This window comes from Gracilinanus agilis, chromosome 3, assembly GCF_016433145.1.
Source record: "Gracilinanus agilis isolate LMUSP501 chromosome 3, AgileGrace, whole genome shotgun sequence".
Lineage (NCBI taxonomy): Eukaryota > Metazoa > Chordata > Mammalia > Didelphimorphia > Didelphidae > Gracilinanus > Gracilinanus agilis.
The window spans coordinates 629,732,516-629,747,819 of NC_058132.1; the positions used below are offsets into that span (position 1 = coordinate 629,732,516).

General features: G+C 38.0%; 1 protein-coding gene across 1 annotated transcript in view; it reads right to left on the reverse strand.

The window, feature by feature from the left end:
* The window catches only part of PCOLCE2 (procollagen C-endopeptidase enhancer 2), an 88,599-nt gene that overhangs the window by 7,612 nt on the left and 65,683 nt on the right, over positions 1-15,304 (reverse strand). Inside the window, exon 6 of the mRNA XM_044667608.1 lies at positions 7,030-7,184. Within this exon, the coding sequence (XP_044523543.1) occupies positions 7,030-7,184 (155 nt within the window). The remainder of the gene's footprint in view (positions 1-7,029; positions 7,185-15,304) is intronic.

Genomic DNA, 15,304 nt, shown 5'->3' on the forward strand with positions numbered 1-15,304 from the left:
GATCCTGGGTTCAATTCTGAGAGCCTCTGACACTTCCTAGCTATGTGACCAACCCTGGGCAAGTCACTGGGCAAGATGGAAGGTAAGGGTTTAAAAAACAAATCTATTATTTCATTGGTCTGGATATTGTCTCTCACCAACAAAGTGGTTTTCATGAGATGATATAATTTTAAAAACGCATAATCTGGTGGCCATCTTTCTGGTGATAAGCCTCTCCTTGCCTTAAACAAAACATATTCAGAATATCTTCAGGCTCAGATTTGAAGTCTTTCTTTCTTAGTCTTATAAGATTTAGAAATATGTATGATTTTTAGGATCATTGACCCCAACCATAAGATCTGTTAGAATTTGCACTCCTCTGGCATTGCTTTTGAGAATCCATGAGTACTTGCCGTGGGATTTTGAAAGCTTAAAAAAAAAACACTATGGTGACATCAAAGCTTTTAGGAATTATAAATTGTAATTCTGTCAGCATGAACTCATTTTCTAATCTCCCCATAGCGAAAAAATTTCCAGTTTAGCTGCATTAATATATCTTTAGTTTTGTTCTCATTTTTAATTAAACATTTTCCATCATGAAACATTTTTCTTCCTTTCTATCCCTCTTCCAATAAAAAAAAGAAAAGAAAAACCTTTGTGTTAGATAGGCATAGTCATGGAAAACAAACTCTTGTGTTAACTGTGTCCAAAACTGTCTCATTTTGTATATTTAGTCCAATATTTTTCTGTTCAGAAGAATTTTTTATCATCAGTCTTTTGGATCAATCATGGTTGACTACTGTACTGCTCAAAATACTTAAGTATTTTAAAATTAATTTTTACACTGTTGTTATAATATCCAATATTGTTGTTATATAACCAAATGTTCCCTTGGTTCCATTCATTTCGCTCCTCAGCAGGTCATACAAGCCTTCTCTAGTTTCTATGAAATTATCCTTGTTATTATTTCTTAAGAGTCAATAATATTCTGTTATATTCAAGGGACATAATTTGTCCAGTTGTTTCCAAATTGGCAGCGTAATCTTAGTTTCCAATTCTTTGCCAACTCAAAAAAGAGCTGCTTTAAATCTTTTTGTACATATGGGTACTTTTCTTTCTTTGATTCTTTTGGGGAATAGGCCTGGGAAATTACATTTCTGGGTCAAAGGGTAGGCATATTTTCCTGACTTTTTTGGAGTGTAGTTCCAAATTACCTTCTAGAATGACTGACCAATTCATACCCTACATAGACAGCTTTTAGAAAAAACTGCCCACCAAGGCCCTGTCTTGCTCCTTGAAAATTACATAACTGCTGATATTTTTCCTAAGAGAAAGGGTCAGTCTTGTGTCCGTGGCCAAAAATCACACCTCTGATTCACTCTCGTACCCTGCTCCTGCTCAGAAGGATTGCACGGTTCCATTCTATGTTGGCTACAGAAGCAGCTTTGGAAGGGCTTAGGGGTCCTTGAATATAGTCACCATCTGAATGCAAAGCACGTGTCCCCTCAGTGTATTAGATGTACTCATTTAAACTGAAATATTTAATCTACCTTCACTAAAGCAGAGTTATTTAAGGATTAGTGAATAAGGCTTTATAAGCAGGTGTAGCATTTAATACAATGAAGCAGGAAATCTTGTATTCTTGTTAAACTGGTCTAGGATCTTTGGGGATTAAAGGAGAAACTAAATAAAAACTCCAATAATCTCTAAAAAGAGTGTGAGGTATTCAATTAAACCTGGAATCCTGACAATTTCCTTAGCTTAAAGAAATGGCATTAAAGACTTAGGAAAGGAAGGAAACAAAGATTTGTTAAGTGTCTATTAAGTACCAGGCACTTTACAAATGTTATCTCCATTTGATCCTGTGAGGTGTTATTATTTTCCTCATCTTACAGTTGAAGAAACTAAGGCAGAGAGAGGCTACTTGCCTAGGATCACATTTGCCAGTAAGTATCTGAGGATGGGTTTGAACTCAAGTCTTCCTGACTCTGGGTCCAGTGCCACTTTGCCACCTTGCTGCCATGGTGGCAGGACAGTATTGTAAAGAGTTGGTTTTGAAGTGAGAAAGACCCAAGTTAAAAATTATACTTACTGGGTAAGCCCTTGGAAAGTCACTTCACTTTTCAAGTGCCCCAGGCAATAGTGTGAATTTATAAGTTATAGAACAGTTCCCTAAATCCTCATTCTTCAAAACTCAACTGAAATTCAGTTTGAGGTCAGCCCTCCCTCTCCTGGGCTTCCATAGTGATCTCTGCACTTGTCTATTAATTATGTTCTGTTTTTTAGAGGTTCTTTAATTGCCTGTCATTGACTGTTATTTAAATCTTCCTTTGTTATTTCAGATCTTATGTTTTTTAATATCTTGTTTCTCTGAAAACCCAAACCTTATTTTGTACTTCATTATATTCCCCCAAATCTTCTAGCTTAGTGTTGAGTATACCCAGCAGCGATTCAATAACTATCTGTTGGTTTGTTTTAACTTGATTTTGAATAAAAAACAATTCAAGGCTTACTCTCTGATGGTGAGTAGTATTACCTCCCCTCACAAAAGACAGCATGCTATATATATTTACTGTTTTCGCAAGCCAGGTTGGTTTTTGGAAAAGTGGCCCTATCTAACTAACCCAAAGGACACTGATTCCATCTTTATTTGCTAAAATTGTTTTATATATTTGAACACAGAAATATCTTTGTATTGAAGACAGCCTTATTAATGAGTCTTTTCCAGTATAATCTATTTAATGAAGATGCTATGATTTTATGCCATCCTCTAAGATCCATACACATATCAGTTCAATCAGAATCAACTTCTCATCCCCAGCAAATTCCTCACACTCCTAGTTCTTTGACACAATATTACTGTAGTATAATCTCCCAAGGCTTTGTACAGAAGGGGAACAGGGATCAAAAGGATGAAAGGAATGCCTGTTTCTTTTCTCTAGTTTAAATTTTTCTATTTTCAACTTGGCGAAATCAAATAAAATGAGAATTTTCAGAAAAAGAATTGTATATGAAACTACGAACCCCTACTACGTTCAGCTTGCCTCTCTTTTTAAAGCATATAATAAATTCAACTTTCAAGGCTTACTTGCTCATATATGATTCCTTTGTGGCCTGGATTTTTATGAAAGATGTTTTCAACATATTTAGAAAATCTGCTGAATATCATTGACAGGAAGGCCAAAGTGAGGTAGGGAGGAAAAAAGGTATAGTAGAAAGAGACCTAGAATGGGAATCGGGAAACTTTTGTTGTCTCAACTAGTTGATTAACTAGTAGTATTTCATTGAAGATCTCCTCATCCTTTTCGTGCTTCAATTACCTCACTTGTAATAATAAAGAGATTGGACAAGATGATTTTAGAGTTCTTCCAACTCTAATGTGTTATGGTGATGCCAGTGACATCCTTAGATGAGCAATAAAGTGAGTACACATCATTTAATCAGCACCATGGCTAGGGAAAGTCTGCACCTGGGATGAACTGTAATGCTGTTACCAAAGAAAGGTTCTTCATGGCTGTCCAGTTTATTAGACTGGACTCCATTGAGCTCTTTGGTAGATTTTTTGGTCCTGAATGATTATGACTCCTGTTAGCTTCCAGGGCTTGGAAAAGGGGTGACTGCATTGTTTGAAGGCTTCTCTGACAGACACAAGCATTTTTTCTGTGTTTCTTCTAGGACATTGATTGACCCATGAAAAGGTGGTCAAAAGTGTATTAGGTCTCTATCTTCCATCCTCTTCTGTTTTTCCATAGCCATTCTCAGTACCTCCCTGGTAGCTGAAAGTGGGGAACAAATCTAAACTTTTGAGGATTTCTTATGGTATGAATGAATCATTTACTGCAGTTATCTTTAGCTAACATTTTATCAGAAGAGTACCAATAATCCCTTAAATTCTGGTGAAGTCTTTTTGTAGTAACAAATAAAGAAGATAGAGTAGATGAGCAAGAAGTGGGCTTTTGCCCTAACAAAGTGATTTCTAGAGGAATAAAAGCTCTCTCTGTCTACAGCATTGTCAGTAATTATAACGGATACCTCCAAGCTAAGTTAATTTTAACAATATGCCATATTGCACTTTTTTTAAAAATAAAGCTCCCAAAATAAACTTAAGAGTCATCAGATATTGCAATTATCCAAAGGATTTGGAATCAGTGATTTGGAGCAGAGGTTCTGAACCTGGAGTGCATAAACTGTTTTTTAAAATACATTTTTTATTTTAATAACTGTCTCAGTATAACTGACTTCTTTTCTATTCCTAGGTATTTTACTTTATGAATTTTTTAATAATACATCAGGATGATATTTTAATATAACCATAATATGTTTGTATATAAATATATACAACATTTTAACTTTATATTAACTGAGAAGTGATTATCTACATTTCCTTTTATGAGAATGTAAAAAGTATTTTGTTATTTATACTTTAATGTATTTACTTTATGAATTTAAAAATATTATTCTAGGGACAGCTAGTTGGCTCAGTGGATAGAAAGCCAGATCTGGAAATGGGAAGTCCTGGATTCAAACCTGGTCTCAGACATTTCCTAGCTGTGTGATTCTGGGTGTCACTTAACCCCCAAACCCTTATCATTCTTCTGTCTTTTTATTTTAAATCCTTACCTTCTACCTTAGAACCAATCTGTATTGGTTCTAAGGTAGAAGAGTGGTAAGTGCTAGGCAATGGGGGTTAAGTGACTTGCCCAGGGTCACACAGCTAGGAAGTATCTTATAGTCAGATTTGAACTCAGGACCTCCTATCTCTATGTGTGGCTCTTAATCTACTAAGCCACCCAGCTGCACCCCTCCTCCCATTCTTTTGTCTGGGAACCAATACATACTATCTATTCTAAGACAGAAGGTAAGGTGTTTTTTTAAGCCATTATTCTGAGGCATCCATAGACTTCAATGGACAGCCACAGGGGTCTATGACACAAAAAAAGGTTAAGATTTTCTTGAGCTAGCACATTAGCCCCAGATACTATAACTCCACATCTAGAAAAATAATCAAGTTTAGAATAAATCCAGGATAAAAATACTGAATAGATTCGTTTGAAGTTAGGTCCATATGCAGGAATTCTGTGTGAACAGGCTCTAGAAATAGTCATACAATTGTGTGTGTGTGTGTGTGTGTGTGTGTGTGTGTGTGTGTAAAGGTTCTTCCAGCTGGGATGTCCCCCAGTGATGACAAATGCATCAGAAAGGACTGCTAGAAGTCAATGCATCAGGGGTGACTGGGTGGCTCAGTGGATTGAGAGCCACGCCTGGAGATGGAAGGTCTTGGGTTCAAATTTGACCTTAGACACTTTCTAGCTATGTGACCCTGAGCAAGTCACTTACCCTCTATTGCCTAGCCCTTACCACTCTTCTACCTTGGAGCAAATACATAGTATTGGTAAGAGTTTAAAAAAAAAAAAAAAGAAATCAATGTATCACTCTTCAAGTGTAGGAAACTTCCACACTCTAAATGTTCCCTTCCTGGATGCAGACTGAAACTCCTCTAAATCATAGTAAATGGTCTCTAAGAAGTGCAGGTTGAAAATATCATCATCCTAGTGATGAGATGAGGCTCTGCCAACTGACAGGTTGGTTCTTGCATGATAGACACTCAGGATCGAGACTCAAAGCTTTTGCAGATGGATAAAGGTGAATTGATGTTATACTCCACTGCAAAAACCGAGGGTCACTTCCATACCTTTATGAAGTGTTAGAGGATGACGAGTGGAAACAAATAGTGGTCGTGATTTTCTCCAGTAACATTTTTGAATAATATCGATAGACAGTGTATCAAAGACTGTCTTTTCTCTATGGCATCTTACTTTAAGGAAATGAATTTGACTTATTCTTCTACATGGTTGTTCATCCTCCTCGTCAACAAACATTTAATAAGGTCTGTTGATTTTAGGTTTGCAATATTTCTCAAATTTGCCCCCTTCTCTCCTCTAAAACTGCCAAGCTTTCATCACCTTATGCCTAGATTGTGGCAACAACCTCCTAGTGGGTCTGCCTGACTCAAGTCTCTCCCTGCTCCAATTCATCCTCCATTCAACCATCAAAGTGATTTTTTAAAAGTAAGGTCCAATCATGTCACCCCTATTCAATATTCAGTATTCAATAAACTCTTATTATTTCCTCCAAGATTAAATATAAAGTGCTTTGTTTGGCATTCAAAGCTCTTCATAACCTAGCCCCATCCTACCTTTCCAGTCTACTCATACTTTGCTTCCTGACACATACTCTTCAATCTGGTGACACTGGTTTCCAGGCTATTCCAGAAGACGACATTCCATTTCTCAGCTTTGGGTAATTTCACTGGCTATCCCCTACCCCCATGCCTAGACCATTCCTCCTCCTTTGTTTCAAGTACTGACCTTCCCTGGCTTCCTTTAAGTCCCAATCAAAATCCCATGTTCTTCAGGAAACCTTTTTGAATCTCTTTTAAATCTAGTGCCTTCCCTCTTTTAATTATTTCTACCTAAGGATATATATAGCTTGTTTGAACATAATTGTTGTTTTCTTCATTACATTGTAAGCTTTTTAAGGGCTGGGATGGTCTTTTGCCTTTTTTTTGTATATTTAGTACTAAGTAGAGAGCCTGAAACAATGTTGTTCTTCAGTTGTTCAGTTATGTCCAACTCTTTGGGACCCTGTGGACCATAGCACACCAATACTATCCATGGGGTTTTCTTGACAAAGACACTGGAGTGGTTTGCCATTTCCTTCTCCAATGGATAAAGGCAAACAGAGGTTAAGTGACTTGCCCAGGGTCATACAGTTAAGTGTCTGAGGCTGGATTTGAACTCAGATCTTCCTGACTCCAGGCCCGATGCTCTATCCACTGAATAACCCAGCCTTTATATATCTGGCACATAATAAGTACTTAATAAATTCATCACATTCCATGCACTCTATTCTTATTGTTTTAAACATTTTTAAGGAAGGAACAGAAATTGTTTTCTCTGAGTAAGAATGTTCTTTTTCTTAAAATTTCTGTAACCCTGAGAGAATTTTTTCTACCCCACTAAATCCTATAATCCCCTACAGAAAACTTACTTGTGGGTGCAGGAGATGTCGTTGTAACAGGGAGGACTGTGGTTGTAGGTAACTTTTTTGGTCTGAATTTGTAGTGGCCAATAAAGCCATCAGCAGTTAAACTCAAGTCTGATAAGAATTGAATGAGGAGCTCATTCCGCTCTGACACAATGGGCCTGAAAGATGAAAAAGATGCATTCTGTTAAAGTAAACTCAGGTTTAAGCAATGCCCCTGCAAAAAAGCAGAACAAAGCAAAACTTCACAATTTCTCATCTTTACTCTCCTTTCACTTAACTGGTTCATTTGTACCCATTCTGTAAGGCAGGTACATAACAGATTTTTCATTTAATTTGCAAATCTTAAAAGTTAAAATTCTAGAACTGTCACAAAACAGAAATTGTTCTTCTAGTAAAGGAAATATTGACTTTAAAATTGAGAGTATAGTCAGCTAAAAACTGTAGAAGAATCAGTTATGAAAATGTATGGGGGGGGGCAGCTAGGTGGCTCAGTAGATGGAAATTCAGGTCTCAAGAGGAGAGGTCCTGGGTTCAAATGTAGCCCCAGAAACTTCCTGGGTGTGTGACCCTGGGCAAGTCACAATCCCCCATTGTCTGGCCCTCCAGCCTTGGAACCAATACACAGGATTGATTCTAAGATGGAAGATAAGGATTTTAAAAATGTATGGGGTTAGTTCAAATGCTCTCCTTCCATCATTACCTTTCCCTCCTGGCATCCCTGATTTGCTTTGAAACAGCAAACATTTCACTTTTTGCAGGAGACCTTTCTAGTTCCTTCCCCTACCTACTTACATGTGGAGAACAGTAGGTGTATTATTGCCTTCTGAATTGGCAGGAAAGTTCCCAAACTGTATTGATTCTGTCTTCTCTATGGAAGATACAAGCTGCACATATTAAGTTTTGCTTTTATACTTAAATTTCTAATTTCTAGGAACTAGTTTTCTTTAGCTCCTTGCTAAAATAGGATCTTTATAGGACTCCCTGCTAGCTCCTGCCTTATTGTTGCCTCTTAGGGATGACCAGCAAGACCATTTCAGGAGGAATAATTCCTGTAATCAGGTGGTAGATAGATTTTTTGGTATCCATGTGTAGTAAACTGAGCCTGACCCAGAGTGATCTCCTGGGAATTCAGGTCTAATAATGGAATGAAAAGAGACATTCCTAAGTCATCCAACAGCTCACCACTCAACACATATTCACACTCATCTTTTATAAAATAGCACCCCTTTACCTCCTTATGGAAACCAATCTGGTCAGCAGGATGCTATGGCAATTCCTGAAGCAACTTTGGAGGGAGGAAAATCCATGTGGGTGAACCTTTTGATGCTTACATGAACAAGAAGCTTTTTTTTAATTTTAAAAACTATATACTTAGCAACCACTACCACCACCAAAACATTAAATACATTAAAAATTATGTGCAAAACTAGACACTCCAAAATGTTTAAATTTTGTGTGTAGAAATATATAAATTAGATATTCCCTTCTGTTTCTCTGTATGTTAAGAAGATTTTTACCTTACTAATTGTGTATATTATTCTCACCTTACTCCAGGACAGATGAGAGTAGGAAGTTTCTAATATACCCATCTCTCCACCCCCTCTTCTCCTTCTCCATGACAGTACCTCCCCACATTCCTCCTTCATATCAGATAGCCATTCCACCCTACCTCCTCCCAGTCTGTTCCACTATCATTTTGACTCATTCTATTACATTCATTTCGACCTCAAGTCTTCTATCCATACCGTTACTCCTGTCCCCAGGACCTACTGTGGTGGGGCTGAGGCCAGGAAAGTAAAAAAAAAATTCCTCTCTAGTTACCCCCAGCTCTTCAGCTTCACTCCGTTCTCATTTTTGCTAATTTTAGCACTGATTTGGGCATTTATGGTCATTTGTGGGGGGGTATTAGGAGGGCAGGGGAGCTTCATGCCCTTCTCCACCATCTTCCCACCTGCATCTCTCAGAAGCCACTGTCAATATGGCCTTAGGCCACTAGGAAGATGCATCAACATCCAGGCTTTGTTTCCCAGATCAATTGCCTCTTAGCAAGAATTTCCTTGGCTTATAGGAATAGCCTGCTTAAGCAGATAGAGTAATGGGAATGTGTGTGGGGGTAGGCGGTGATGTTAGATCTTGGTCTATCACACCATGCCTGGTAATGAAGTGGTCAATGAAACTCTTTGAGAATGTAGAGAGGCAGAGAGAGTTTACAGGATACAGAGAAAAAACCCCAAGGTGTTTTGGTTGCTGGCACATCTATACTCATATTTATATGAAAGATTTTAAGTGGGAAATGGGTTTAAGAGCTATGTCTAGATCCCATAAGAGCAAATGGTTTACATAAGTTGGTGTAAATAATATATATATATGTACATATATATATATATATACACACACACTATACACATACACACAAATACATGTAATAAAACAAATGGACAAATGTGGGCCATTAGTAGGGAGGGCAATGAATGGATAAATAAGTATTAAGTACTTATTATTTGCATAGCACAGTCCTAAGAGCTAGGGGTACAAATAAAAAAATAAGAGCATCCTTGCTATCGAGGAGCTCACATTCTAATAGGTAAGACAAGACATATAGAACGTTTCAGCTCCAGGTCAAATGGTTAAAGCCCCATGGTCCTTCGGCAGCAGCAAAACAGATAGAAATGCACCTTCTTTCATATCATTTCTATGGCTAAAACCATCTGTTTCTGCTATTGAGCAACTGACGGTATCAAAGGCATTTGCAGTAAGGCATTTTCCCTGTCTAAATTTGGTCAGTTAATTGAAAAGCAATCAAGTCGAACAAGTCACTTGATAGAATTGACCAGATGTTTATATTGGATAATATGCTTGTAAAGTTCTTTGCAAACTTGAAAGCACCATATAAATGAAGTTATGATCGTTATAATCACCACCATCATCTTTGTTGTTCTTCTGAACTGACTAATGCCATCAGCCAGAATATCCAAAATGGCAACTCTCCATTTTCCATGGGCAGCTCTATTTGGTTTTAATCTCCATGGAACATCATGCCCCCATGCTGTCCCTCACACCGCTTTTCAGTTTCCTTTGAGCATTGTCTTCCCTCCTTAGATTATAAGCCTTTCTTTTTCTTATTTGTTTCACCAACCCTTAGCAAAGAATGGCACAGTATTGATCGAATTGAATTAACACGTCCCCCATTAACATAGTGAAAAAATACACATGGAAGCAGCTGTTTTGGCATCATGTAAACCAAACAACTTCTTGCTCGAAATATTCAGATAAGTTGGAAAATATATAAATGTAAATTCTGAAGACCTTTACTAATTTGGGTCCTACTAATTCAGAATTTGGAATATTTTGGCAGAAGATGACTAGATGGACGCTGAAAGGGTTTACAGAATAAATGAATCATGTACAAACAAGACTTTAGAGGGAATTTTAAAATACGGGTTGTTTTGAAGTGCTCCCAAACTCAAACTAATTTGGCAAGGTGCTGCCTCATTTGAACTAATGAGTGTTCCTTCTGAGCAAAGGAGGGGGAACATGTTAAAAAAAGCAATTGTTTATAAATGTTTAATATTTAATATAGGCATGGATATATACATGCCACATAGGTTTATATAATATATGTATGTGTACATGTGTAGTATAAAGTTCTGTTCACAAAAGTCATCGTAGTGAAATAAAATACAAAAAAGAAGCAGCTAGATGGTACAGTTGATAGCATCTTCTACTTGGAGTCAGGAAGACCTGAGTTCAAATTCATTCTTAGCTATTTTCTAGCTGCGTGACCTCTCAACAGGTTGCTAAATCTCTCTCTCAGTTTCAGTTTCCTCATACATAAAATGGGAATAATAATTGCCTCCCAAGGTTGTTGTGAGGATCAGATGCAATAATATTTGTAAAGAGCTTAGCCAACTTTAAGGGCTATATAAATGCTAACTAGTATGATGATGATGGGCAGTTAGGTGGTACAGTGGATAGAATATTGTGCCTAGAGGCTGGAAGACTCATCTTTCTGAGCTTCAGACACTTCCCAACTATGTGATCCTGGGCAAGTCACTTTACCTTGTTTGCCTCAGTTTCCTCATATGAAAATGGTGATAATAATAGCAATAACCTCCCAAGGGTGTTGTGAGGACCAGATGAGATAATGCATGTAAAGAATTTTGCCAACTTTAAGCACTATATTATTGTTATTGTTCAATCATGCTCTTCATGACCTCATTTGGGATTTTCGTGGCAAAGATACCAGAGTGTTTTGCCATTACCTTCTCTAGCTCATCTGACAAGATAAAGAAACTAAGGCAAATAGGGATAAGTGACTTGTCCAGGGTCACACAGCTAGGAAGTGTCTGAGGCTAGACTTGAACTCAGGAAGATGAATCTTGGGTTCTGTGTACTACGGTGCCAACCTAGCTGCTATATAAAAAAGCTAGTTATGATTATGATGATGATTCCTCTGAAAATGTAAACTACCAAAGTTTTGTGGGAGATAAAGTGATACTATCCTGCTTTGCTTACTAGATCTGGGCTGGATATCATAATTACTCCACAAGGCTTTAGGGTTCCAATATGCTCTTACTTACATGATATGATTTCATCCTCATCTATCTAGCAACAGTCCTTTCCTAAGAGTATAAATAGAGTTCCTTTGTTTAAATGAGAGAACAGCTGAGAAGACATGCTATGCACAAGGCAAACTTATGCCCTTTCTCAGCCAGCATCCTCTGCATGATGGTGTAATTATAATGATTCTTCATGGCCCCCTTTTCAGCCCAGGCTTATACACCAAGGCACCTTCAGCCTTGGGACTATAATTTTAGAGGCAATACACTGAAGATAAACTTCTCCTGGAATACTGTAATTATCACTACAAGGAAGATTTTTTTCCTACCCCTTGCTGTTTGCTGAGTCTTGGAATTAGAGGAGACTTAATCAGAGTGGCAGAGATTTCATAGGGATCAAGGATTCCACCTGCAGATTATTATCAACCTCAAGGGAAGAAAGGATCCATTAGATCCACTGGAAAGAAATGGCAAACCACTCCAGTATTCTTGTCAAGAAAACCCCATGGGTAGCTATGGTCCATGGGAATAGGACATGATTGAATGACTGAAAAAGGGAAGAAACTTTAACCTTGACTTGGGTTTTTTTCACAGACAAATTGGGCTCAGGAAGTCATTTTTTCATGTGCCACTCTATAATGCCCATTACAGCTGGTTCCCACTTGAGAGGTAGATACAACTTGACATTGGTTTGAGCCAAGACTATGTCTACTGATATATTTACCAGTAGGGAAAACGCCCAAATGAACTGTCCTCATTGCTCGCCCTTTGCTATTGTGGAAGCATCCTAAAGAATAGAAATAACCTAGGGAGAAAAATGTGCTACCCTCTGGTTTGGATGACCATGAGGTCGTTTGAATGGAGGGAGAAGTAAGGAAAAATATTTAGCTGGAGGAAAGCTCAAGAGACAAAGCTATATCATTGTATGTCAAAGTCCCAGGCAGAAATGCTGTAGAAGAAGCTCATCCTTTTGTCTCTAAAGGTTGGGAATTCAGAAGAGAATTCATGGAATGGTCAGAAGAATGCTAGACTGTAGTTGTAAGATATGGGTTTCCATCCTGGCCATGAGGCTTACCAGTGGTGTGACTCTGAGTACATCATTTGATGTCTCTGAGCCCAGCACTGCTCTCTCAATGATAAAAAAAGGAATGATAATCTTGCTTCTACCAACCTCATTTTACAGGTGAGAAAACTGAGGCAAACAAGGTTAAAGGACTTGTTCTTCAGGATCACAGTAAGTGTCTGAGACCTGATTTGAACTCAGGTCTTCCTCAACTTCTCATCTTCTTGACTCCAGGTCCAGAGCTCCATCCACTGTACCACCTACCTCTCCTTATGGTGAGGTTGTGAGGAAAGTCCTGTGCAAACCTTAAACTGTTATAGAATAATAGCAACCATCAATATAACACTATGTTCCAGGTACTGTCCTAAGCACTTTTCAATTATTGTCTCATTTGATCCTCCAAAGACCTTGGGAGTTATGTCTCTTATTGTCTATATTTTTCAGAGGAAGAAAATGAGGCAGGGAATAAGTGACATGTCCAGGGTCACATAGCTAGTGCCTGAGGCCCTACTTGAATTCATATTTTCCTGACACCAGGCTCAGCACTCTATCTACTGTGAAATATGGCTGTGAGCCATTAATGATGATGATGATGATGATGATAATGATGATGATGACAATAATAGCTAGCATTTATTAAGTGTTTACTACGTGTGAGTCTATGCAAAGAGATTTACAATTATTATCTTATTTGATCCTCACAACAACTCTGGGAGGTATGAACTGTTATTATCCCTATTTTGTGGTTGAAGAAACTGAGGCATATAGAGTCTCATGGTCACAGGATTTGTAAATATTTGAGGCTGGATTTGAACTCATATTTTCCTGACTCTAGGCAGAGCATCCTCTCTGTTATGCCACCTAACTGGCTTGCTATTATTTAAATAGATGCAGCTAGGTGACACCAAGGACAACTAGGTGGCACAGTGGATAGAGCCCCAGGTCTGGAGTCAGGAAGGCTGAGTTCAAAACTGGTCTCAGGTTCTTACTATCCCTGTGACCCTGGGCAAGTCACTTAACCCTGTCTGCCTCCGTTTTCTCATCTGTAAAATGAGCTGGAGAGGAGAAATGACAAACCACTCTAGTATTATGGCCAAGAAAACCCTAAATGGAATCACAAGCAGTTGGACATGACTGAAATGAATGAATAATGAGGTGGTGCAAAGGGTAGAATGTTGGACTTGGCCTCAGGAAGGCTTAAATTGGAATCATGCCTTGGATATTCACTCACTGTATAAGCCTGAACAAATCATTTAACCTCTTAGATTTGGTTTCCTCATCTATAAAATAGAGATATTACTAGCACCTTCCTCACAGGGTTGTAGGGAGTATAAAACAAGATAACACATTTACAAATAACACTTTGCAAACCTTCCGAGTGCTTTGTAAATGCTATTATCATTTCTGTTAAACTAAGGGCTCAGAATTTAAACCTCTTTAAACTAGGACTGAAAGAATTTGAGATGGGGCATTAGAAAGGTCTTTAGATGTCATCAAGTCCATCCAGCCCCTCCCTGTTTCCAGAATCCTTCTATAAGAGCTCACAGATGTTCATTTAAGTCAGACAGATTTACCTTTGAATTATTAGTAAAGGCAAGATTTTCAGGGAAATTAATTTTTTAAACAACATTTCAGAGTAAAAGTTAAACTCCTTGAAGTCACCACCTATTTTCTAGGATTCTCCAAACCTTCAATAATGCCATTCATGTAGAATGAACTAATGTGCTAATTCTAAAAGATTCTGATCTATTCAGTGAAGCAAATTCCTTAAGGATACCGACTAGCCAACATCTGGCTAGGGATGATCTGTTGATGAGGGTATATTGAAAGTCATAAAGCTCGGGGTTGAGCCTCCAGATTCAACACAGCAGTGTAAAAAAAAATGTTTGGTGTGAGCTCTGAACCATCTTTGTGACCAGAGGGGATCAAAGCACAGCCAGTTTCATTGGCTCCAACATTTAAGATGGCGCCCGATCCTCCACTATAATAAAACAAACCAAGACATCCTGAAAAATGGGAAATCTGGGGGCTCTGCAAGAACTCAGCCCAATTCAGGCTAATACTTTTCTACTCTGTTTCTATTCTGTTCAATGGATTTTTTTCTGGGAAGTGGTAGAAGGCTATTGTAAAGGAAGGGGAGGTAACTTGAGTCAAATACATATTGTTGTTCAGTCACTTTTCAGTTGTGCTCAACTCTTTGTGACACCATTTGGGGTTTTCTTGACAAAGATACTTGAGTGGTTGGTCGTTTCCTTCTCCAGCTCATTTTACAGATGAGGAAACTGAGGCAAAGAGGGTCAAGTGAATTGCCTGGGGTCACATAGCTAGTAAGTATCTGAGACCAGAGTTGATTCTCAGAAAGATTTTAAATATATATATAAATTGCTGATATATATGTGTATATGTACATACCAACCTGTGTACTCATATATATGTAATGATATAGGTATGTGTATGTGTATGTACACATATACATACCAACGTACATGTATATACAAATATGTAAATGTGTGTGTGTGTGTGTATATATATGCACTTTTAACATAAACACTAACATAACAAAGGGAGCCTGCCCATTGGGGGAAGCACACTCTCATTACACGAGTTTTTCAAACATTATAATTGTTTGTGTTGTGTAGAAATCTTTTAGAATTAT